Source organism: Pan paniscus, chromosome 1 (assembly GCF_029289425.2).
Source record: "Pan paniscus chromosome 1, NHGRI_mPanPan1-v2.0_pri, whole genome shotgun sequence".
Classification (NCBI taxonomy): domain Eukaryota; kingdom Metazoa; phylum Chordata; class Mammalia; order Primates; family Hominidae; genus Pan; species Pan paniscus.
Genome location: NC_073249.2, coordinates 93,077,356 through 93,102,838, shown reverse-complemented (window position 1 = coordinate 93,102,838; position 25,483 = coordinate 93,077,356). Strand labels below are relative to the sequence as shown.

The following is a 25,483-nucleotide window of genomic DNA, read 5'->3' as shown; positions in this document are numbered from 1 at the left end:
GGATTTCCAAATGCCTAAAAATGGAGGAGGTTGACACCCTCTACCTAAATCTGAGATGACCTGGAAATCATTTGCATTCCATTACCCCACTTTCCGTCTTCAGTTAACCAATACAACCCCAAAGAATCAGTCAGAATCCAATATAGTAATCAACGGGTTTTATTTTCCTAGAACTGAAATCATCTACGGTTCTCAGAGCTAAACTTCCAAAGCTACAGTCAGCAATTTTTCATCAGAGCCCAAGGGAGAGGGGCCAGGGTAAAAGAGACGAGACTGTAGAGAGGCATAGAGAGACCAGTAGGAAGAGGGTGGGAGAGGGCACTTATTTCTCTCTGTCCTCTCAGTGGGTTACAAATCAGATCTGGTGACAACACTGAGGGGGCCAGGTCAGGGTATGTGGATGAGAAATGACACTGGAAGGAACATCAAAGCCCCAGCTACAAAAAGAAAGTCATCAAGCCCCAAATAGAAGGGGAGCCTCCCAGTGCACCTCAGAAATGGGGGCAACGATGGGGAAGGAGCAGAATGGAGAGCACACAAAGGGTTAGGGGTCTTTAAAATTTTTTTTTGTAATTTTCTTTTATTAAAAACATTTCCTAAAAAATGTGTCTTTTCCTTTATGTCTGGGTGATATATATGACTATAAGCTGGCCTTGAGCACTGTGTGGAGAGGAAAAAGGACAGCTAGGAGTCTTCCCAAGCATCCTATTTGTGGCTTCAGAGATCTAAAGGGGGACAGATGCTCAACACTCCCACCCAAATGGGTAAAGTCAACCCTTCAGGTCTCAGGTCCTTGGCCTGAACAACTTGGAAGCCCCAAATTCTCTTGATGATTAACTACAACTCCCAAAACTCTTGGGGTCGGCAAAAGGAAAAATGGGTGTTGTCAATCATCAAGGATTTATGGAAAGGAGCCCCTCCCCTACAAGCTGTCCCACTTTCCCTGAATCTAGGCAGCTGGGATAATAGGTGTAGCAGGGGACAGGAGCTCAGAAGGAGGCCGCCCTCCTGTGCTGCCCCCACCTCGCATTTGAGGATTGCCCCTCCCAGGCCCCACAAGCCCACCCTGCTGTTTATGCTCCATCCTTTCCATTTCTACCCCTGATCCCAACCCAGAGGTCCAGAATGCCTAGGAGAGTGGGAGAAGGGTGTCAGGAGGTGGGAGCAGTTGTCCCAGGCCCCAGCAGAAGCCTGGAAAATAGCTCCAAGCGGAAGGAACACAATGGCCTCAACTCATTCCAGGGAGAAGACATGGCTCTGACTCAGATCATAGGAGTATGGGGACCTAGAGGTGAGAGCCAGGTGGCCTGCCCCATCCAGGTCAATCTCCATGGGCTGGGCTTGGAGTGGGAAAAGTGAGTAGAAGAGGAGAGCAGGTTGGGGTGGGAAAGGGGTTCCCAGTTTGCAGGCCATGGCCAGTTTCCCCAGTAGCACCCAGACAGCAGCAGGAACAGGGTGGGGGCTCCTCTTGAAACATTGGTGGCTACAGGCTGTGAGGGAGGGTTGGAGGGGAGAAGGGTTAATGGTGTGGCCTTGGCCTGGCCTTGCCCCAGCCAGTGCCGGTCTCCTAGGAGAGCCCACCCTGCCTCCCGAGAGGCTGACCACTGCAGGCCCTTTTCATCCTCTTCTCTGAGAGTGGCCGGTCCCCCCTAGTCCAGCTGCCAAGGGGTCAGGGGGCTCACTCACCTCTCATGATCTCTGATGCCTGGGGCCTCAGCATCTTCCTTGGTAGCCTCTTCCTCTTCATCCTCCTCTTCTTCTTCCTCTTGGGGAGGCCCCCGGCCAGAGCCAGGCTCAGAGGGGGTGCTATTCTTTTCCACCTCCATAGGAAGGGGCCTCTCCCCCTCCAAGGTGGCTGCCTCCTTCTCCTCTCCTTCAGGGTTTTCTGCCTCCTTGGGACGTTTAGGAGAGTCCTAGGCAGGATCGACAGAGGAAGTGGGCTGAGGCTGGAGAGGGAGGCCACCAGCCACCCACTCCTCTCCTCCGGGGCTCCTTCCCAGGCTGACACCCACAGTCCTTCCCCAACCCTACTAGCTGAAATGCCTTCTGTGTCCCATCTGGTCAGCTGGGGACTCCCCAAGACTAGGGGCTGGATCGACCTCTCAGACTGGGCACCCCTGAGGCAAAGCCCTGCTCCTGTGGGATACCCCATGGGGAATGTTGAGGGGGGCCCAGGCCCTGGGCAGGCAGCAGTTACCTCCAGCAAGTCCCCTGCTCTCCTCTTCAGTGCTCCTTTCTCGTTCTTCTCCTTGGCTGGCTCATCAATGACCAGCTTCCCTTCCTCGTCGCTGCTGCCCTCTGCATTCCCCTTCTTATCACCGTCACCCTCTGCAGCTTCAGGCTCGGGTTCAGGCTCTTCCACACAGCTCTTTTTCTGGGAGGACTGCAGCAGAGACAGCACAGGCTGAGTGGCACCAGTCGCTGCCATGCTGGGCCCCCTCCCCAGACCCTCCCTCAGCCACTCACTCCTTCCTTTTCCCGCCTCTCCCCCACCCCCACCCAGGTGCCCAGTCTCACGAGTGATTTGAGACCCACCTCTGTCGGATTAGCCCCGGGGTAAACCCACTGGCCGGGCAGGCAGGGCTCTGTGCAGGAGGGGGGAGGGCTGGAGCAGGAGGCAAAACCTCGGGTCAACTTCTCCCAAAGGGAGCTAGGACCCTTTCCCCGCCAACCCCCGCCCCCCACCCTCCCGCCTCGTCCTGCCCGGCTCACAAGCACCTCCTCCTGGAAGCCTTTGTGGAAAGAGTTAAGGCCGTGTCCTATACTCACACTAGGCCCAACAAAGGCCTGTCCCCACTTACCGCCTCCATCCTGTTCTTGCCCCCCAGACTGCTGTCTCACAGTTGTCCCTAACCACAACTACACCACACAGCCCAACCCTATCCCTTCTTGCAGGAAGCCCCCTTCCCACCACCCTGATTAGCTCCTACCCTGAAAGCCCTGGAGTTTCTGAAGACTAAGCATCATCTGTGGGCCAGGGGCTGCCAGAGCCCACAGCCACATCTGCTTTCCAGGGGGTCTCTGGGGCAGGCGGTGGCTCACCTGATAGCCGGAAGCCTTGACAGTAGGGTTGTTCTCGATCTCCCACAGCCCCTCGCTGAACCCTTTCCTCTTGTTGGGCTTGCCAAACTTCTCCTTGGATTCCTCGTAAGGGAAGAGGTCTTTGGGGCCCAGGAATGCCCTGGTGAGAGATGGGAGACTGTGCTCTCAAGCCCCTCACTGCCCCTGAGCTGCACAGCCCGGCATGAAAGGGGCACCAACACCACCTCACCTTCCCCAGAGCAGTCCTCCCGGGGCCCTCCCGACCTATACCCCTTTGGCCTCCACTCACGTCTCGTGGGTCCCGAAAAAAAAGACTTGGTATTTGTTGGCTGTTGATTTCACGGCAGCCTCAGGCATCTCGTCAATCTGGGGTGAGATGAGGGGGTGAGGTTAGCTAGAGTCCTGAGGTTTTGAGCCTGAGGCAGGGGTGCTGACCTCCAAGGCACATTTATATAAAATCAGACTGAGAGGGACCCAGGATAGTCAGCAAGATGGCTTTTGGGCCATTTTTAGCAGTGACACTTTATTCAAATGAAGTCAGACATGAAAGCCCAACAGAAACCCAGGAATCCTTCCCTCTCCTTCACCAGCCAGACAGCACCCATTCTGCCTCCCAACATGTCTGGCCACAAAGCCCCCTGACTTTGCCATCACCTTCTCCATTCTCCACAATCTATTCTCCACAATGCAGCCAGAGTGGGCCTTTGGGAATGTTGGTCCAAGGATTTCGTCCCCTTGCTTCAAAACCCTTCAATACCTTTTAAGGACTCTAGAACCCACCTGTTCACCCCTTCTGCACAATGGCAAGATCTGAATCCCAACTCTGCCCCCACTTGTATGACTTTGTGCAACTTACTGAACATCTCTCTGCCTCAGTTTCCTCATCTGTAAAAGGGAGACAGTCATAGTACTAAAGCTATAGGGCTGTGAGGATGAAATGACCATAACTTGGCATGTGGTACATCCTACACGTCTTTGCTTTCATCAGCCTCTCCCAGTACACTGTCCTTTCTGCTCTGACCATGGTTCTTGCAGTCTCTAACACTCCCTCACTCCTGATCATCCTTATAGCCTCAGCTCCGCCATTACTTCCTCCAGAAAGCTTCCCTATCACTCCTGGCCTGGCCGACTCCCTAGGTAAAACTCTTTCCTAAGACTTCCCCTTTACAGTGCTTTCCCAGTTCTAATTTTACACTGAGTCACATTATTATTTAACATCTATGTGCACTATCTGGACTAGACCAGCCCCAAGGTCAGAGACCAGCTCTGCTTTTATCTGCAGCACGGTGCTTAGCATACAGTAGGTATATAATTATTTACTGAATGAATTTACCAAACGGCTAAAAGGAAGCTGCTCTGGCTGAAGTGGAGGGGTGAGGTCAAAGGGCTGCCTATCCAACACCCGCCAAAAGGCTTCTAGGGAACTCTGAAAGGCACATAGTCAAACTCTCATTTTACAGATGAGGAAACTGAGCCCAGAAAACAAGTGATTTGCCCAAAATAACATAGCAAGTTGTTGAGGGCCAGGTCTCAGGTCACCTGACTAAATCCCCCGCCCCACGTGTCCCCGTGGTGAGGAGCGCTGTGGTGAAGGTGAGAAGTGCAGAAATCTGAGGTCAGGGAATCGAGAGGCAGTGGCCTCGCCAGCCTCTCCCAGATCAGGCCTGGAAGCCCAGGCCAAGCTGAGCCAGGGGTGGGTCGGGGGGGAAGGTGGGGCGGGTGGGGACTACAACTCCCAGCAGCACTTGCAGCAGCCCCAGCAGCCAGGCTTCCCGCCGGACAGAGGCCAGGTGGCCATGATGACTGGGGCCCCAGGCGCAAACAGGAGAGACAGAAAGGCCAAGGCAGTGATTAACACACAGAGACAGGGACAGAGGGCCCAACTGGGGGCCTGGGGAGACAGGGTGGATGGGAATGCGCTGAGACACACCCAGGAGAGGGGGTGGGGCCCTGGGCATGAATCTGAGGGGCATCTTGCCCCAGACTTGGAATCTTCAGGCTTTTGGGCACCTCCCCGCTTGCCCCGTGGCCTCTGGGGACAGAGGTCCAGCCCTTCCCCCCAGGAAGGCCCAGCACAAACTGGGCCCTTCCCACAACCAGGAGACGCCGGGTGTGAGAGCAGGGGGTGGAAAGGCACGCAGTTCCCCCCACAAACACGATCCCCATCGCCATGACAACGCAACCCCGCCCCCGGGGCCACTCAGCAACCAGGAATGTGACCGCCCCTCCCCCCTCCCCCCCCCGCCCCGCCGCCTTCTCTCCGGATTGGGGAGGAAGGGACACTAACACACCCCACCCCCAAGCCTGCAGTCTGGCACCTGGGTCCCCGGCTGTGCTGGAAACCACAGCTAGGGCTGGATTACCGCTGCAGGGGGTGCGGGGCGAAAGGGGGCGTCCTTCTCAGGAAGCCAGACCTGGAGCAGGGACAGAGGAGTCGGTCCTCAGCCAGGACGCCTGGGTCCTGTTACCAGCTAGCTCCCATCCTCCTCGTAACAGGAGGAAGCAAAAAACAAAACGAGCGCCCCCAGGGGTTAGAGATCCCAGGAGACAGGCATAGGACAATAATAGCAAACGCCTTTCCTAGGCCTTTCTTCTGTGGATCTGTGTGCACCCAGAACCAGGGGTGGGGGTGGGGACTGAACGGTCTAAGGCTGGGACTTAGAGCTCTGTATTTTCAGTGCCCACACCTGAGCCAGGGCATTAAGATGCCCACAGTAAATGCGTGATGGAAGAGGAGAAACTGAGGCTTCATAAGAGGGTGTGGGTGGGTGAAAGGTCAGAAATAAGGAGAAATGAGGTTCTTTGCAGAAGCACAGACTGCAAAGTGGCTACCTGGCCACCGTCTCGTGCCACCCCAGCTTCCCATGGAAAGCACACTCAGAGGCAGATAGCTGAATGGTGTGGCAGGGGACCCAGGAGGCCACCAGCTGCCCAGCCCCAGCAGTGGGGGAGAAACAAAAGAACGAATGGGATTAAAAATAGCATGAGGCACACCAGATATGCCAGCCCTGCTGACTTCTAGCTACATAAAGGATGGGTCTAGAGGGAAGAGAGAGGAAGACAGGGGCCTGAGCAGATAGGCATCTCCCCCCAAAGCATCATCCCACCTGGCTCCCTCACCTAGAGTATAGGCACTTGTGGGGGAAGGGCCAGGGGAGGTGTGCTCTTCTCACTTGATGGAATTTCTAACCCTTCACCCAAAAGAGGAGAAATCCCTTCTACAGTGACACCTCTATCCCTCAAGCTACAAAGAAAATGTCCTTTCTTACATTTGGAAGTGGAGGGCAGTTCTTCCTAGATGTAGAGGATATGAGGACTCAGGGCAGCCCTGTACCCCAATACAGACATCTGTCTTCCAGGTGGTGCCTTTGTATCCAGGCTGTGACTCAGAACAAGTCAGTCAAGGCTAACTGGGTCAGGGTGGGGCCAAATAGTGCTGGGGACCCCACGGTACCCCCTCCACTAGCCAGCAATAGGGGAACTCGGCTACCTCTTAACCATTCCAGATCCAGGCAAGTTACTTATTCTTAGGCCTTGCATTTGCCCGATTCCATCAGACAGGCCTGAGCACATGAAACACCAGCCTCCCAAGCCACAAACACCCTCTGAGGTCCAAAGAGGAATCCGAAGTTTTCAGGTAGAGTGGGGAAAGAGAACTGAACACCTCTCCCCCAGCCTCAGACTAAAAACAGACCCAGCACTTAGGAAGGCAGCAGGGAAGGCTAAGCACACACTGGCTACCAGCCAGGGTTCTGACCACCACACCCAGGGCTGAGGCCTAACCTGACCCAGGAACCGGAAAATCTGGGGCAGGAGACAGTTGGGGCCAGGAAAGTGTGGCAAGCCCAAGAGGCAGAAAAGAGAAGGTACAGGGGGAAGGGGCACCGGGAGGAAAGACGGGTGAGGTCCTGGCTGCCCAGGTTTTCTGGGATTGTGAAACAGGAAGCAGCAAAAGCAGAAAGGGATCGGGGGAAAATCCCTGAAGTCTTGGAGGTTAATTGTTAAGAACTTGGAGATCCCCCAGGAAGTCAGGCAGGCGGAAGAGGGAAAGGAGAAGGTTAAGATGGAGTCACACCATCCTTCCAGGCAGGTCCTGCCTATCACGTGGCCCCTCTGGCTGGGCTCTCTCTCAAGCACTGGGCCCTTCTAGTTTCACCCAGAATCACCCACCCTCCCCAGCAGCAGGGACTGAGGAAGGAAAATCCACACACGGGCCTTCTTTATGGCTGAAGATTTGGGTTTCCTATGAGATGGACGAGTCAGTGAGGTTCGCTCTTACTTCTCATCCATCTCAGGAAGGGCCCCTCAGGCTCTGCCTCTCTAGGGACTAAGACACGGTCCAAGGAATGGTGAGGAGACTCGACGTCTGTTCTTTTGGAGTACAAGGGGACTGTGTCTGGGAGGTAACAGCCTTGGGTGTAGCCATCCCTGCAAGTATCACAATCAAGAGCCAGAGACAGGCAAAGTGTGGGGCCCTACCTCTTTGAGATCCAGGCTGATCTCCCTACCCCAGTTCTAACTTTATCTAAAAGGTCCAGGCCTCAACAGAGGAAGAAACGCTGCCTCCCCTGTCCTTCCCTTCTGTCCTGGAGGCCCAAAGTGGAGAGAAAATGGATGGGTGCCCTTACTCCAAAGGCCACCAGAAACTTGAGGTCTTCCTCACAGGGGCCAGTGAGGGTCCTGCTGTGTCCCTGCCCCTTTTCTCTCTTACCGGATGCAGAAGGGGTTCCCTGCAACCCACATTCCAGCTAACACCCCCTCCCCAGGGCTTAGTCCAGCCTCTGGACTTTGTCCCACCCTCAGGAGGTAGGAACAGTAGAGACCTGGGTTCAGTTCTTGTCCTACCCACCAGGGCCTTGGCATCTGGGCCAAGAAGCCAGCTGGGTCAAAGGGTGCAGGGTAAAGTACAGGAGAGTTGTAACGCAGAGAGTCCCGCTTCTCTTTGTACTTCACTCCCAATAGCGGAAGCCGGTCCTCATTTGATCCATCTGAAAGTTTCAGGGAACCAGGAGCTCAAGGCATGTGGGATTAGGCACACTCCTGAGGAGTGGGTACAGAGCGAGGAAAGGTCTCTGAGTTTTCTGAGTGGCCCCAAAGTTGGCCTGATACCCTGAATAAGCCTGGGCCAGACAGACACAGACTTACACTGAGAAGAGCACCCCAAAGACATGCAGTCCTTCTGCCCTTGGATTTTACTCTACAGGAGTCCTACACTCTAGGATACTGAGTCATGCCCTCGCCCAAAACCAAAGGCCCCTCTACACCAACTTTAAGTTGCCAAATGCACTGCCCCCCCATCCCCCCTCCTTTCCTCCAGCAACTGGCAACCTCCCATCCTCCTTACTTAACCTGTCTCAGTCCTTAGGGGAAACATGATGAGCACACCAGGCTTGGCTGCAGGGCCCCACCCTCCCACCTGGCCAGGTGCTGGGGTTGTGGCGGGGGGCTCATACTGGCGGGCTGAATTAACCACATGGCAGAGACTGGGCCATTCTGGCGGAAGATCTTCACATCTGAGCGGGGGAAGGAACTTGGGCTCCCCTAACCCCTACTAAGAGGCAGTCTGTACTGGACTTCCTAATACCACAAGGGAATCTGCCACCTCAATCCTAAATTTGAGTTGGCAGCATATGGAGGAATATTTCTGTGGAGCTGAGGGCTGATGGGTTCTGACGGATAATTTCCAAGCCAGGTAGATCCCCTTACGCCGCCCCCAACGATCCTTCGACCTTTCCAACTTTAGACCTCTTACAGATGCCCCAAACCAAAGTTTCCTAGAAGCGAACTCCGCCTCCATCTAGCCCTCTCCGGGTTGGGATCCTTCTTAACCATTTATCCAGGAAGAGAAGAGTTTGAATTAGGGGCGACAATCCACGAACAAACTAGGGGTCTCTAAGGGGGTCTTAAGGGGGGTGGCGGCGGCGCCTGGGGTCGGGGGAAGGAATCACACGACTGGCCCAAAGCCAGACTTCGCGCTCGAAACCTCTGGGAGTATGGGGGCTGGGGGCGGAACTGAGCACGCGGAGCTGGGGGCCGGGAAGTGACCGGCGCCCTCGGATCCCCACGCCGTGCACACGCCACTACGCGCGGACGCCGTGCCCGCCAGGTGTCTACCCCCACCCCCGCCCGCCTCCACCATTATATAACCGGCGGGTGGGCTTGGAAGCGACAGAGAAAGAGCCGGAGACCTACAAGCACCCTGCCCCCACCTCTGCCCGCTCCGCGCGGAGCGCTCGTGCCCTTCCCGGTGTTATGCAACCCAAGCCCGCAGGGGGTTAGGGGGCGGCTGGCCGCGCTGCTCACCCGGGCCGGCCAGTGTGGGTAGCCCTTCATCTTGGCGAACACCAGGTCCCCGCATTTGTACTCCTTCTGCCGGTTGGATCGCGACATGGCGGGGCTCCGGGCGCCCCGGGCTCCGCGCCGGGCCGGGAAGCGCGAGCCCAAGTTTGCGCGTGCGGCGGTGGCGGCGCCGCTCCGCTCCGGCCCTCGCGCGGCCCCCGCCTCGATGGTGGCCCCCGGCCCGAGCTCCGGCGCGGCCACGGCGTCTCCGCCCGCGCGCCGCACGGACGGGGCGGGCGCGGATCGGGGCAAGGCTCCGGCGCGGTGGGTGCGCGCTCGTGCAGTTGTTTGTGTTTGAAATTCAATTGCTCCCTCCTCTGCGCGAGGCCTCTTCCTCCACCCCCCGCCCGGTCCCCACTCCTCCTCCTCCCTCCTCCCGGACCCACTCCTCCTCCTCCCCCCGCCCCCCAGCCTCGCGCTCCCTCCCGCGGCGGTTTGATGCGTGCAGCTTCTTGACGCCCAGGGCCTGCCACGGCCCAACGCCCAACCCGGAGCCGCCTGACGGCGCGTGGCGGCACAGGCATAAGGAGCCGATCGCCGAGCACGCCGAGCAGGCTTTGTGTGCCCGCGGTCGGTGGGTGCCCGCCCGCCCGGGAGGAGCTGGCGCCCGGCTGGACGGAGCGGCCCCCGCCCTTCCCCCGACTCCGCGGAGCGCTCACCACCGCGGCCCCAGCGCAGTTAAGTGTGGACGTCTGTACACGGTTTCCGCCTGCCCTCTGCTCCATCTCAATCCACGAATATTTACTGGGCACCCGCGGTTCTTGGCAGCGTGCTAGGCGCCGAGGGCGAGAGGAGTGGGCGCCGTGCCGCTCCGCGCACTGGGGTCCTCTCTGGACCTCGCCGTGCTTACCGTATGGGGGGTGGCCCTGGAAACGTCGGGGATTTGAGCCCTACGTCCGCCTTTGCTAAGGAGGAAACGCTTGAGTTTGGTAGCCAGGAGATGGCCAAGGAGTTGAGGCACAAATTGGCCACCTTCCGGGTGCATTCGATCTCGTTTCTCTAAGCTACTGTCTTGCCAAGGAGACTTGGACTCAACGGCTAGCTAACCCCGCAAAGATGAGCTCAGTTCTAGTCGGTTACGGTAGAATGCCAATAAACCCAACCCCTTCAGTAAACTGTGAAGACCGAGGGGCCAGGTGCTACCTCTTTTAGGAGGTGGGGAGGGGGGTCTGGGAAGGCTTCACAAAGGTGATGACTGAACTGGGCATTAAAGAATGAGTAGAATTTTGCCAAATTCTGCGAGACTACATTTTGGCCTAGGTTATATGCTAAGAAGTGATAGAACCAAAACTTGAACTCAGGTCTCTTCCATTAAGCTAAATAAGACTTTATTGTAATTACATCTTTGATTTGCTGTCACTGTATTTGCCCACATTCCAGACACCTATGTTCCCTTAGAAATAAGATATTTGGATCTTATGTTACGGCATATACACGTCCTTAAAATTTAGCAACAAAATATGCTAGGTTTGAATAGGTAAAAAATATGCATGTTTTTCTTCCCACGTTTCCTGATCCTATTTCAAAGCATATGCAAAGTCTCCCTGCAAGGAAGTCCAGGATGTAGCCAAAAGTTCCAAATCCACATCCTACCCTGCTGTTCATCTGTCCTGAGAACTTGGACAACCTCCTGAACTCTAAGCCTCAGTTTCCTCTGCTGTAAGATGGGATAACATGACTGCCCTGGTAACTAACAACAGAGGCATAGAATGGCTGCTTGTCACTAGGGGATGCCTGCAGTTGTTCCCAGGGTCCTGCATGACACTTGGCTGTCCTTATGTCCATGGCAATATGTTTCACTATTTTTGCCTTTATAACAGTGTGGCCTCTCAACCATAGTTCCCCTTGTGATAAGAGGCACACCAGGCTGCTGGCACAGGGGGGCATTCTGGAAGGTCCTGTTGCAAGAAAACAGCCAAGCAGGCCCTCAGCCACAAGCTTGTCAATTTGTTTCCATAGCAAATTCAAACTTGTTGCAACAGAGCAACTAGGTTCTAGTTGGTGTTTACTCTACAATGCATTCCATTTTGAAATGCAGTCAGTGTAATAGTCCAGATTCTATCAGGCTAAATCTTTTTGTTAGGAGAGAATCTTGTCACAAGTTCTTGAAGATGTTTCAAGAATAAGTCCAGCATCAGAACAGGTTTCCTTTAACTATCTAGGTCATATTTTATTCTATCTATCTATCTATTTGAGACAGAATCTTGCTCTGTTGCCCAGGCTGGAGTGCAGTGGCCAATCTCGGCTCACTGCAACCTCTGCCTCCCGGGTTCAAGCGATTCTCCTGCCTCAGCCTCCTGAGTAGCTGGGATTACAGGTCTGTGCCACCACGCCCGGCTAATTTTTGTATTTTTAGTAGAGACGGGGTTTCACCATGTTGGTCAGCCTGGTTTCGAACTCCTGATGTCGTGATCTGCCCACTTTGGGCCCTCCAAAGTGCTGGGGTTACAGGCGTGAGCCACCGTGTCCGGCCTAGGTCGTTATTATAAACATGCACAGTTTCAGTGCAACAAACATGGTTTTTTGTTTGTTTGTTTAATTGTTGTTGTTTTGTTTTTTGGAGACGGAGTCTCGCTCTGTTCCCCGGGCTACAGTGCAATGGTGCAATCTCGGCTCACTGCAACCTCCGCCTCCCAGGATCAAGCGATTCTCCTGCCCCAACCTCCTGAGTAGCTGGGATTACAGGCACGCGTCACCACGCCAGGCTAGTTTTTGTATTTTTAGTAGAGACGGGGTTTCACCATGTTAGTCAGGCTGGTCTCGAACTCCTGACCTTGTCATCCACTTGCCTTGGCCTCCCAAAGTGCTGGGATTATAGGCGTGAGCAACCGCGCCCGGCCAACAAACACGCTTTTAAACTATTTTCCAATTTGGTACACTCAATTTAGTAAAAAGCAAGAGCCCTTCCCATTTCTCCACTTTGTTGCATCATAATAGCCAGTGTGGAAGTGGAAATGGGCTTCTAAGTTCTTGTTGCAACAAAATCTCTTGGGCCTCTCATTCAGTCCACCATGCAGATGCTGGTTGCAATAATACAACCAGAGTTCCTTTTGTTGCAGTAATCTCCCAGGCGTTGGTTGCAATTTAATATTCAAGTGCTCCTTACAGTAACGTCATCAACCAACTCGCAGCTGCCCCTAACAACTAAGCCAAGAGCTGCAGAAGGTCAGTTACACAGGCGGGCGTAAGCCTGCTTCCCCTGGGATTCACATCTAACCTAGTGCTTTGCAGACGTTAACGTGCAATCAAATCACCTGGGAATCCCTTTTTAAAAGAGTGTAGATTCTAGGCCGGGCACGGTGGCTCACGCCTGTAATCCCAGCACTTTGGGAGGCCGAGGCAGGTGGATCACCTGAGGTCAGGAGTTCAAGACCAGCCTGGCCAACATGGTAAAACCCCGTCTCTACTAAAAATACAAAATAAAAATTAACTGGGTGTGTGGCAGGTGCCTGTAATCCCAGCTACTTGGGAGGCTGAGGCAGGAAAATCACTTGAACCCAGGAGGTGGAGGTTGCAGTGAGCTGAGATCGCACCATTGCACTCCAGCCTGGGCAACAAGAGTGAACCTCCGTCTCAAAAACAAAACAAAACAAAAAGTAGATTCTAATTCAGGAGGTTCGGAGTGTGTGCATTTCTAACGCGCTGCAAGGTGCTGTTGCTGCTGCTTAGAACCATCATTTGAGTAGTAAGGGTCTAAAACGACACGACTCACAAGACCTCAACCCACCAGCCCAGGTTGAAACCAATTCACAAACGTCTCAGTGAAATGATTCTGTTGATGCTGGTGCGCACTTCTACATTTATGTGGGGAAGGAGGTCAGGACAGAAGTTGAGGGACTTGGGACCCCAAAGCAGATAAAGTTGTGGGGTGCAGATCTGGCTCTAGGATCCTGAAGCGAGTCTCTGGAGGAGGTCAGGCAAAATGGTGGCAAACTTTTATTTCTGTACGGATCAAGAAGGAGCTGACAGCAGCGGAGAGATGGAGTTTACAGTAATGGGGGAAGGGGTGGTCTAGTGGAAAGAAGCTGGTTTGGCATGTCAAGGGACTTGGGTTTGATTCCCACTTGCTGTTTACTGGCTTTAGGGCTTTGGGTAAATGACTTAACTAGAATTTCTAAACAAAATTTTCTTGCACTGTGAAAAATGAGAATACAAAACCTCACCTGCTTATTATTAGGTTCAAAGGAAATGTCCACTTCCTCCCCTTTAACTCCCAACGGAGTCGAGGGTTTTGGCCCTCAACACTGTGTGACCTACTCACATCACGACTTCTTGGCCCAAGTTACACCCTCTGTAAAGTGGAAGAGAGAAGAATAGTTAGATTAGACCAGTGGCTTTGAAAACTGTGCCTCCATTGCCTACTTCCACCCACGCCACCCAAAATAAAAGAGCAGCCCTGCCTTTGTGCATTCTGTGTGGAGTCAGAGTGGTTGAGAATATGGGCTGTAGAGATAACAGTCTGAGCCCTGCCACCACCATGGACACTTTGTGTGTAACTTTAGGAAAGACACTTAACTACCCTGAGCCTCAGTTTCATGTCCAGAAAACGGGGTTGTGATTATGATTGAATGAATGAATGCATTGAAGTTCTTTAGGCCAGGGCGAGGTGGCTCACACTTGTAATCCCAGCTTTTTGGGAGGCCAAGGTGGGCAGATCACTTGAAGTCAGGAGTTCGAGACCAGCCTAGCCAACATGGGGAAACCCCATCTCTATTAAAAAATACAAAAATTAGCTGGGTGTGGTGGCAGGCCCCTGTAATCCCAGCTACTCAGAAGGCTGAGGTGGGAGAATCGCCTGAACCCAGGAGGTGGAGATTGCAGTGAGCTGAGATCATGCCACTGCACTCCAGCCTGGACGACAGAGTGAGACTAGGTCTCAATAAATAAATAAATAAATAAAGTTCTTTGCACAGAGCCTGGGACATAATAAGTGCTTAATAAAATTGGTTATCACTGTATTTATTGTTATATTAGATTTTGTGTAATATTTGGTTTGAAAAAAATGGATTCCTTCGCAGTAAGCTTCTGAGGTACTGGCATTATGCCCTGACAAAGCTGGCAATACCACAGTGGGTGAGGGTGTTTAGGATGGAGTTGGGAGTCAGCTTACTTAGGTTTGAATCCCAGCTATACCATTTGCCAACTGTGTGACCTGCAGCAAGTTACTCAACCTTTCTGTTTCTCAGTTTTCTCATCTGTAAAGGGGGATGTTGATAAACCAGTTAATATATATGATATATGTAAAATGCTTGGAGCAGTGCCTGGCACATGGTAGGTACTATTAGTTACCATGTGTTAGCTATTAGCTGTTAGTATTGTAGTATTAGCTATTTTTCTTTAAAATGCCTATGTTTTCTAACTCCTCTGTATATAGATACAACACAATTAAAAAGTTATTTTTTTAAAAAGATGGTCTTTTTTTTTTTTTTTTTTGAGATAGAGTCTCACTCTGTTGCCCAGGCGAGTGCAGTGCCGCAATCTCAGCTCACTGCAACCTCCACCTCCTGGGTTTAAGTGATTCTCCCACCATGGCCTCCTGAGTAGCTGGGATTACAGTTGTACGCCACCACGCCCATTTAATTTTTGTATTTTTAGTAGAGACAGAGTTTTGCCATGTTGGCCAGGCTGGTCTCGAACTCCTGACCTCAGGTGATCCACCTCCCTCAGCCTCCCAAAGTGCTGGGATTATAGGCATGAGCCACCGTGCCCAGCTTGGTTCTGTTTTTTTGAAAAAGGGAAAATTATAAGAGTTATTCTCTAAGTCTCTACTGGCCAACACATGTGGACATTTAAATTTAAATTAAGGCCGGATGTGGTGGCTCACGCCTGTAATCCCAGCACTTTGGGAGGCCGAGGCGGGCGATCATGAGGTCAGAAGTTGAAGACCAGCCTGACCAACATGGTGAAACCCCGTCTCTACTAAAAAAAATGCAAAAATTAGCTGGGCATGGAGGCGCATGCCTGTAATCCTAGCTACTCGGGAGGCTGGGGCAGGAGAATCTCTTGAACCCGGGAGGCGGAGGTTGCAGTGAGCCGAGATCACGCCACTGCACTCCAGCCTGGGCGACAGGGCAAGACTCCGTCTCAGAAAATATATATAAATAAAATAAAATAAATAAATTTAAATTAAAGGCCGGGTGTGGTGGCTCACACCTGTAATCCCAGCACTTTGGGAAGCCAGAGCGGGTGGATCACTTGAGGCCAGGAGTTCAAGACCAGCCTGGCCAACATGGTGAAACCCCATGTCTACCAAAAATACAAAAATTAGCTGGGTGTGGTTGAGCACAACTGTAGTCCCAGATACTTCGGAGGCTGAGGCCCGATAATCACTTGAGCCTGGGAGGCAGAGGTTGCAACGAGCCAAGATCATGACACTGCACTCCAGCCTGGGAGCAAGACTCTGTCTCAAAAAAAAAAAAAAAAAAAAGTTCAATTTGACTAAAATTAAATCCAGTTAAATATTCAGTTTCTTAGTTGTACTGGCCACATTGCAAGTGTTCAGTGGCCTCATATGGCTAGTATGGTGTAAATACAGAACATTTCCATCACTGCAGTAAGTTCTATTGGACACCTTTGTTCCAGGGCAGTGGCTGTTGACTGGAGCTGCACATTGGAGTCACTTGAAGAATGAAAAGATATGGCTGGGTGCGGTGGCTCACGCCTGTTATCCCAGCACTTTGGGAGGCTGAGGTGGGTGGATCATCTGAGGTCAGGAGTTCGAGACCAGCCTGACCAACATGGTGAAACCCCATCTCTACTAAAAATTCAAAAATTAGCTGGGCGTGGTGGCGCACATCTGTAATCCTAGCTAGTCAGAAGGCTGAGAAAGGAGAATCACTTGAACCCAGGAAGCAGAGGTTGCAGTGAGCCGAGATTGCGCCACTGCACTCCAGCCTGGGCGACAAAGTGAGACTCCATCTCAAAAAATAAATAAATAGGCCAGGCGTGGTGGCTCACGCCTGTAATTCCAGCACTCTGGGAGGCTGAGGCAGGTGGATCATGAGGTCAGGAGATCAAGACCATCCTGGCTAACACGGTGAAACCCCGTCTGTACTAAAAATACAAAAAACATTCACTGGGCGTGGTGGCGGGCACCTGTAGTCCCAGCTACTTGGCAGGCTGAGGCAGGAGAATGGCGTGAACCCAGGAGGCGGAGCTTGCGGTGAGCTGGGATCGCGCCACTGCACTCCAGCCTGGGTCACAGAGCGAGACTCCGTCTCAAAAAATAAATAAATAAATATAAATAAATAAATAAATAAATAAAATTAGCCGGGTGTGGTGGTGGGTGCCTGTAATCCCAGCTACTCAGGAGGCTGAGGCAGGAGAATTACTTGAACCCAGGAAGCAGAGGTTGCAGTGAGCTGAGATCGCGCCACTGCACTCCAGCCTGGGCGACAGAGCAAGACTCCCATCTCAACAACAACAACAAAAATGCCTGAGTCAGACACCCCCTAGAGTTAGATTTAATTGCCATAAAAGGATTTGTCCAGGAGAAAGACATGAAGCAGAGGTGAACTTCTAGAAGCTTTATCTGGCAGCAGTGCAGAGGTGGAAGGGCCTGAAGTTGCTAAGCCAGGAGAGAGAGGACAGCAGCGGTCCTGGCTGAGTGACGTGTGTACCTGCATGGGGAAGGGACTGTGGAGGCTCCTGGGGAGTTGTATTCCTGGGTTCTTTTTTCAGCTCTTTCCAAGAATTATGGTGACAATGAATGGCTCCTTGGCCCTCAAAGGAGAGATCTTCAACCTTAGTAGGGCAGGAAGAGGTCAAAGCACCTGAAGATCTTCATGAGTTCCAGACCACCATCTTTAAAATCTGGTTTAACGTTTTGTGTAGGTAGTACATGCCAATGATGCAAACTTTAGGAGGTAAAAGGAGTGATTTACCAAAAAGTCATCTCCATGTTACCCCTCTCCCTTACAACCCAGTTTTCTCCTTAGAGGCAGAAATATTGTGGGTATTCTTCCAGTAACATTCTTTCTAATTTTCAAGCAAATGCAGAGATAACTATTTCCTTTACACAAATTGTGACACACCGTATACACTTTGCTCTTTTTTACTCAGCAATATATTTTGAGACTCCATATTTGTACATGAAGATCCACCTCATACCCCATTCTTTTTTTTTTTTTTTTTTGAGATGGAGTCTCACTCTGTCACCCAGGCTGGAGTGCAGTGGCGCGTTTTCCGCTCACTGCAACCTCCGCCTCCCAGGTTCAAGTGATTCTCCTGTCTCAGCCTCCTGAGTAGCTGGAATTACAGGCGCACGCCACCATGCCCGGCTCATTTTTGTATTTTTAGTAGAGATGGGGTTTCACCTTGTTGGTCAGGCTGGTCTCAAACTCCTGACCTTGTGATCCGCCCACCTCACTCTCCCAAATTGCTGGGATTACAGGCATGAGCCACCGTGCCCAGCCACCCCATTCATTTTAATGGTAATAGTTGACAATGTTTCTGTGTCATAAATTGTTAGTTTACTTGCATCCCAGGACTAGAACTATTACAAATTATTTAATCAGTCCCCTGTTGATGGGCATTTAGGTTGTTCCTTTTGATAACACAAATAATGCAATAGTAAATAATACTGGACACATTTCATCTTATTCAGGAGTGAGGATCTCTCACCATTTTTCTTTCCACTTTGCAAAGTGAAAAAGATAAAAGGCCATTCATAGCAGTATTGTTTGCAGGAGTTTGCTGACAAGCAGTACTGGAAGTAACTTTGCTGCCTACAGACAGGAGTGCCATAGGTTAGATGAGAAGCCCACCATTCTGCACAGCCACAGCCCCCAGGTGTGTCTGCATTCCTTTGGTCCCTGGAGATTAAAGTAATGTAATGTGGGGCCAGAGTCAGGCCAACAGATTTGCCATGGCTCTGAGCATGCCTGGCCACACTCTTCAGCCCTTTCCTGCAAGGGTGTTGCTGGTGAGACACTGGGGACAGAGGCCTGGGGAGGAGAGGACTCAGGGAGGTGTGTGGGTGAGGGGGGGCCAAGTCCTCTTTTCTCGACTAATAATTAGATTGAGCCCTGCCTCTCAGGGTAGAGGTAGCCTCCCCACATGCTGGGCAGCAGCTCTGGCCAGGCTGGCAGACGCTGTGGTTCTGTAGAGGACAGATGGCAGGGTGGGGACTGAAAGGCTGTTTCTGCCACCACATTGCCTATGGGCTCAGGGCTTCACTCATTTACCCGGTCATTCATTTATTCACTCTCACATATATTCCTTGGGCATTGTTAGGTGTGTGCCAGGCCCTGGATGAGTGTTGGGGGATGGGAGGAGTACTGAAGATGACAATGACAGGTGGCTGGCCAGGACGATAAAGAGGCTCATCCATGAGTCGTTGGCTCTTCAGCCCTGGGGCCTGTCAGTCACCCTGACACACCCTGATCCTGCTCTGACTTCATCATTCCAGTTTGTAAGCTTTTATTTTTCTCCAAATTTTATCCTTCCCTGCCCTCTCCTTGCTTTTTCTCCCCCAGCCTTTTTTTTTTTTTCTGTATCTTTGAAATTCAAAGTATACGTGGAAACCAAAATAAGATTATATCAAGAGGCCAGGTGCAGTGGCGCATGCCTGTAATCTCAGCACTTTGAGCGGCTGAGGCAGGCAGATCGCTTGAGCTCAGGAGTTCAAGACCTGGGCTACATGGCAAAAATGTTTCTACAAAAAAAATACAGGCAGGGATCACGCCTGTAATCCCAGCACATTGGGAAGTGGAGGTTGGGGGGGGATCAGCTGAGGTCACGGGTTCGAGACCAGCCTGGCTAACTTGGTGAACCCCTGTCTCTACTAAAAATACAAAAATTAGCTGGGCGTGGTGGAGCGTGCCTGTAATCCCAGCTACTTGAGAGGCTGAGGCAGAATTGCTTGAACATAGGAGGTGGAGGTTGCAGTGAGCTGAGATTGCGCCACTGTACTCCAGACTGGGCAACAAAGTGAGACTCTGTCTCCAAAAAATAAAAAATAAGGCCGGGCGCAGTAGCTCACGCCTGTAATCCCAGCACTTTGGGAGGCTGAGGCTGGCGGATCATCTGAGGTCAGGAGTTCAAGACCAGCCTGGCCAACATGGTAAAACCCCATCTCTACTAAAAATATAAAAACTAGCCCGGCGTGGTGGTGGATGCCTGTAATCCCAGCTACTTCGGAGGCTGAGGCAGGAGAATTGCTTGAACCCAGGAGACGGAGGTTGCAGTGAGCCGACACAGTGCCACTGCACTCCAGCCTTGGCGACAGAGTGAGACTGTGTCTCAAAACAAAACAAAAGAAAAAACAAAAAACAAAACCATAAAAATAAATAAATTTAAAAAGGCCGGGCATGGTGGCTCACGCCTGTAATCCCAGCACTTTGGGAGGCTAAGGCGGGCGGATCTTGAGGTCAAGAGATCGAGACCATCCTGGCCAACATGGTGAAACCCCTGTCTCTACTAAAAATACAAAAATTAGCCGGGCGTGGTGGCATGCGCCTATAGTCCCAGCTACTCGGGAGGCTGAGGCAGGAGAATCACTTGAACCCGGGAGGTGGAGGTTGCAGTGAGACGAAATTGTGCCACTGCACTCCAGCCTGGCAACAGTCTCCATCTCAAAAAAAAAAAAAATTAATTAAAAAAAAACACAAAAAATACAAAAATTAGCCGGGCGTGGTGGCAATGTGCCTGTAAGATCCCAGCTACTCCTGAGGCTGAGGTGGGAGGATTGCTTGAGCTGGGGAGGTCGAGGCTGCAGTGAGCCCAGATAGCACCACTGCACTCCAGCCTGGATGACAGAGTGAGATCCTGAATTAAGGGGAAAAAAAATTATATCAAGACACTGAAAAAAACTCTTGCAAATCAATAAAAGGATAAACAATAGGAAAACAAACAACATGAACAACAGTTTCATATAAGGAAAAAAAAAACAGGCCGAGCATGGTGGCTCATGCCTATAATCCTGTAATCCCAGCACTTTGGGAGGCTGAGGCAGGAGGATTGCTTGACCTCAGGAGATCAAGATGAGCCTTGTCAAGAGGCTGGTAGCCTCTTTAGCGAGACCTTGTCTGTACTAAAAATAAAAAAATTTAGCTGGGCAGAGTGGCTTGTTTGTTTTATCTCTATTACTCTTATTAGAGTCTCTCCTCAATATCTAACCCTTGGTTCCTGCTCATGTATAAGAGCAGTGGGCTAGAAAAGCCACTTTGTACCTCTGGGTACCTGGTTGGGGCTTGTCATACTAAAAACTTTACATCATGGCCAGGCGCGGTGGCTCATGCCTGTAATCCCAGCACTTTGGGAGGCTGAGGTAGTCGGATCACCTGAGGTCGGGAGTTCGAGACCAGCCTGACCAACATGGAGAAACTCCTTCTCTACTAAAAATACAAAAAATTAGCCAGGTGTGGTGGCACATGCCTGTAATCCCAGCTACTCAGGAGGCTGAGGCAGGAGAATTGCTTGAACCCGGGAGGCGGAGGTTGTGGTGAGCTGAGATCGCGCCATTGCACTCCAGCCTGGGCAACAAGAGCGAAACTCCGTCTCAAAAAAAAAAAAAACCAAAAAAAAACTTTCCATCAGGGTGATCTGGTTGGGAGTTTGTAGGGGGAATCCCTGGTATCAGACTCTAAACATTGATTCTCAGCATTCCTCAAGGCCACCTTGGTTCTCAGCTCTCTTAGATGTGCCCAGCCAATTACCTATGGTGCATCTCTTTTCCACCTTCCAAAATGTTGTTACTGTGTTGTCTTCTCTTCCGAACTCTCCATCATTGTGGGTTTAAGTTTTTTCAAAATGATCTTTAATGCCTTTACAAAAAAATCTCTTTACTGATGTTTCAGTAGGGTTTTAGGAGGGAAACAAATATGTTTAATCATTTCATTCTCTCTCTTTTTTTTTTTGTTTGAGATGGAGTCTCTCTCTGTTGCCAGGCTGGACTGCAGTGGCGCGATCTCAGCTCACTGCAACCTCTGCCTCCTGCATTCAAGTGATTCTCCTGCTTCAGCCTCCTGAGTGGCTGGGACTACAGGTGTGTGCCACCGCGCCCATCTAATTTTTGTATTTTTAGTAGAGACAGGGTTTCATCATGTTGGCCAGGCTGGCCTCGATCTCTTGACCTTGTGATCCACCCGCCTCAGCCTCCCAAAGTGCTGGGATTAGAGGTGTGAGCCACTATGTCCGGCCCTCATTCTGTTTTACTGGAAAACTTTTATTATGATTACTTTCGAAAGGCTCATAGATGTACCAGTTACAAATTTCTTTTTTTTTTTTTTTGAGACGGAGTCTTGCTCTGTTGCCCAGGCTGGAGTGCAGTGGCGCGATCTTGGCTGACTGCAGCCTCTGCCTCCCGCATTCAAGCAATTCTCCTGCCTTAGCCTCCCGAGTAGCTGGGACTACAGGTGCACGCCACCACGCCCAGCTAACTTTTTTGTATTTTTAGTAGAGACGGGGTTTCACCGTGTTGCCCAGGCTGGTCTTGAACTCCTGAGCTCAGGCAATCCACCCGCCTCGGCCTCCCAAAGTGTTAGGATTACAGGCATGAGCTACCGCGCCTGGCCTAAATTTCTATTCTTTAAAATTTTTACTGAGACAGGGTCATGCTCTGTCACCCAGGCTGGAGTGCAGTGGTGCGATCTCAGCTCACTGCAGCCTCAACCTCCCAGGCTCAAGCGATCCTCCTCTTTCAGCCCTTCCCAATGAGGTGGGACTACAGGTGTGTGCCACCATGCCCATGCCCGGCTTTTTTTCTGTTTTTGTTTGTTTGTTTGTTTGTTTTTGTAGAGACAAGGTTTCACCACGCCTGGTCTCCAACTCTTAGACTCAAGGGCTTCTCCTACCTTGGCCTCCTTAAGTGCTGGGATTACAGGCGTGAGCCACCGTACGTAGTTAAAAATTTCTTTTTTTTTCTTTTCTTTTTTTTTTTTTTGAGATGGAGTTTTGCTCTTGTCACCCAGGCTGGAGTGCAGTGGCATGATCTCTGCTCACTGAAACTTCCACCTCCCGGGTTCAAGCGATTCTCCTGCCTCAGCCTCCCGAGTAGCTGCTTTTTGTATTTTTAGTAGAGACAGGGTTTCTCCATGTTGGGCAGGCTGGTCTGGAACTCCTGACCTCAGGGGATCCGCCCGCCTCAGCCTCCCAAAGTGCTGGGATTACAGGCGTGAGCCACTGCGCCTGGCCTTGCCCAGTTACAAATTTCTACAGGTATAAAAGGGTACATAATGAGAAATAAATCCCCTTTCCTTCACTTTCATGAAGTTTCTATTATCAATTTCTTGCTTGAAAACACTTTTTGAGGATTTATACCCAATAAGGTGAATCATTAATTTTCACAGTAAGGGGATCCTCGCTTAGAAAACATTTGTTAAACACAGCCTGGCCAACATGGTGAAACCCCGTCTCTACTAAAAAATACAAAAATTAGCTGGGCATGGCGGTGCACACCTGTAATCCCAGCTACTCGGGAGGCTGAGGCACAAGAATCACTTGAAGCTGGGAGGTGGAGGTTGCGGTGAGCCAAATTTGCGCCACTGCACTCCAGCATGGGCGACAGTACAAGACTCTATCTCCAAAAAAAAAAAAAAAAGAAGAAGAAAGAAAACATTTGAGACTGGTCCCTGTCCTTTAGGGGCTTCTCTGCAAGCTGGCAAGATGTGTTGACAAACAACAAGGACAATCATTTCTCTTAGTTCTAAATCATTTCACTGTGTGTTAGTATCAGGCATTTCTCACAGAAGTAGGACAGGGCTCTGTAATACTTTATCCGCCCCCCCCCCCTTTTTTTTTTTGAGACGGAGTTTCACTCTTGTTGCCCAGGCTGGAGTGCAATGGCGTGATCTTGGCTCACCACAACCTCCGCCTCCCGGGTTCAAGCGATTCTCCTGCCTCAGCCCCCTGAGTAGCTGGGATTACAGGTGCCCGCCACCGCACCCGGCTAATTTTTATATTTTTAATAGAGACGGGGTTTCTCCATGTTGGTCAGGCTGGTCTCGAAGTCCCAACCTCAGGTGATCTGCCCGCCTCGGCCTCCCAAAATGCTTGGATTATAGGCGTGAGCCACCGCACCCGACCTACTTTATCCATTTTTCTTTCTTTCTTTCTCTTTCTTTCCTTTCTTTCTTTCCTTTCTTTCCTTCTTTCTTTCTTTTTTTTTTTTTTTTGAGATGGAGTCTTGCACACTTGCCTGGGCTGGAATGCAGTGGCGTGATCTCGGCTCACTGCAACCTCTGCCTCCCAGGTTCAAACGATTCTCCTGCCTCAGCCTCCCGAGTAGCTGAGCTTACAGGCGCCCGCCACCGCACCATGCTAATTTTTGTATTTTTAGTAGAGACGGGGTTTCACCATCTTGGCCAGGCTGGTCTCAAACTCCTGACCTCGTGATCCACCAGCCTCTGCCTCTCAAAGTCCTGGGATTACAAGCGTGAGCCACCACACCCGGCCTACTTTATCCATTTTTCAAAGGAGGAAAGTGAGACTCAGAGAAGAGAAGTGACCGCACAGTCACCAGAGAGTACGTTGGGGAACCTAGATTTGAAAGCAGATTTTAGAAATCAACATTGTGCAAGGCATACTAGCTGTGAGGTAGGACTTGATGGTCTAGTTTCTCAGTGTGGTCCTCAGTGCCTGGTTTGCAACTAACTGAGTAGTTTCTTACAGATCCAGGCTTCCAGGCCCAACCCACATCTATTGAATAGGAATCTCTTAGGCTAGATTTCAGGAATTTATATTTTTCAGAAGCTTTCCTAGTGATGCTTATGTATATTAAAGTTTGAGCACAGATTGCTCTAAGGAGCCTTCATGGAGAAGGCAGCATGGAGTTTGTCTCTGAAGGGTGGAGAGGTTGGGGAGGAGGGGCCCCATATCAGTCTCGTCTGATAGAGGATTCAAGCTTTGGCCTTTCACTGTCTCTCTGCATTGTGGTCATCATTGTCCCTCCTCATCAACCTTTCCAATTTTCTCTTCAGCCTCCTCCCAAAACCTCAACAGCCTTTTCTTTGGCTTCGCTCAACAGAATTTTCTGCAATCTGGGAACAGGGAGGTGGTGCCCACACAGAGATGTATTAGCATGTAAAGGACACACACATACAGGGCAGACAAGTAGAGGGCACTCAGTCACAGGCAGACAGGAAGGGGGCAGAGATGGGTAAACAAGAAAAGGATACAAAATCACAAGCGGACAGGGAAGGACTGGCGCACAGCAGATCATCACAAGCAGCCATAAATGGGCTGGACCAGGACTCCTATAAACATGGATGGAAAGGAAGGGCACTTACAGAGACAGATGTAAGAAAGTCACATACAAAGCCATAAGAAGCAGCACTCACAGACGTAAAGGAATGTAAAGGACATCTGCAAATGGATATGTGGGAGGCACAGCCAGGTAGGACGGACTCAAGTGATTCCTCAGAACGGTAGCCCTTTACCCCGAGCGGAGAAGGGATTAACCTCAAGTACCTGGCCCGGATTGTCAGAGCCTTGCCCATCTTTGTCTCACTGGTTGCTGCAGAGGGAGGCCAGGCCCCAGGCTCCAGGGTAAGGTGTGTTCCTGGATGTGCACCCCGATCCTGGTGAGGGAGATCACCTCCTCCCTTTTACGTCACATTTATTTCAACTCTTAGATGCTTATTATTAGACCTGCAGCCTCGCTTCTTTCTGGCTTGCAGCCCAATTTCGTACGGGTCCCTTGGGCCCTTGCTCTTTTTGGGATGTTTTATTCTAATTCCCAGTCCCAGCCGACTGGGAAGCTTCACCAGTTCATTTACAGATCACTTTGCCTTTAAGCAATTTTCCTCAATCCGCCAGCTTCCCAGACTCCCTTTCGTTCCCGACATCACTTGCAGTTTCTAAGAGCATCATATCTCCCAGAAATCTTAGTGGCCAAGGGGCTACCCTAGGGAACTTCAAGTACCGAAATGCTCTCCTATCCGTCTCAGTGACTGCCGTGGTGACCAGTGGGGCTTGTAGTCACCTCGGAATTGTTAGGCGACGAAAAAAACTACTCACCCCAGGTGTCCCTGCGTCAGAGGCGGGTTTCTCTCCTGTCTCCCTTTGCTCGCCCCTAAATCCTTCCTCGGACTCCAACTCCCGCCGTGCCTTGCGCTGAGATCCCTGCGGCAAAGAACCGGGCTGTGTCCAAAGTGTTCTCTGG

General features: G+C 51.3%; 1 protein-coding gene across 8 annotated transcripts; it reads right to left on the bottom strand.

Annotated features, from left to right (window-relative positions):
- Window positions 1-143: 143 nt before the first annotated feature.
- Window positions 144-25,469, bottom strand: HDGF (heparin binding growth factor). 8 transcript variants are annotated; one of them, XM_055113083.2, is made up of 7 exons: window positions 25,339-25,469; window positions 13,545-13,672; window positions 3,332-3,408; window positions 3,043-3,181; window positions 2,198-2,383; window positions 1,687-1,913; window positions 144-1,490 (listed from the first exon to the last, which is right to left on the bottom strand). In XM_055113083.2, exons 3-7 carry the CDS (start codon window positions 3,397-3,399, stop codon window positions 1,484-1,486), a joined length of 627 nt encoding a protein of 208 aa, XP_054969058.1. In that variant the 5' UTR covers window positions 3,400-3,408; window positions 13,545-13,672; window positions 25,339-25,469; the 3' UTR covers window positions 144-1,483. The 8 variants fall into 8 exon arrangements, with proteins under 8 accessions (XP_054969058.1, XP_008972749.1, XP_003821082.1 ...); XM_008974501.4 differs by lacking the exon at window positions 25,339-25,469 and adding an exon at window positions 24,790-24,915; XM_003821034.5 differs by lacking the exons at window positions 13,545-13,672; window positions 25,339-25,469 and adding an exon at window positions 10,232-10,452.
- Between the last annotated feature and the right edge of the window lie 14 nt (window positions 25,470-25,483).

Bases quoted from the DNA above. Each gene is read 5' to 3' on its own strand.
- HDGF (XM_003821034.5), bottom strand. From the start codon at position 10,366: ATGCACCCGGAAGGTGGCCAATTTGTGCCTCAACTCCTTGGCCATCTC. The intron at 3,409-10,231 runs GTAAGCACGGCG...ATCTCACCCCAG, and splicing joins CCAGGGCCACCCCCCATACG to ATTGACGAGATGCCTGAGGC. The intron at 2,384-3,042 runs GTGAGCCACCGC...TCTCTGCTGCAG, and splicing joins TCAAGGCTTCCGGCTATCAG to TCCTCCCAGAAAAAGAGCTG.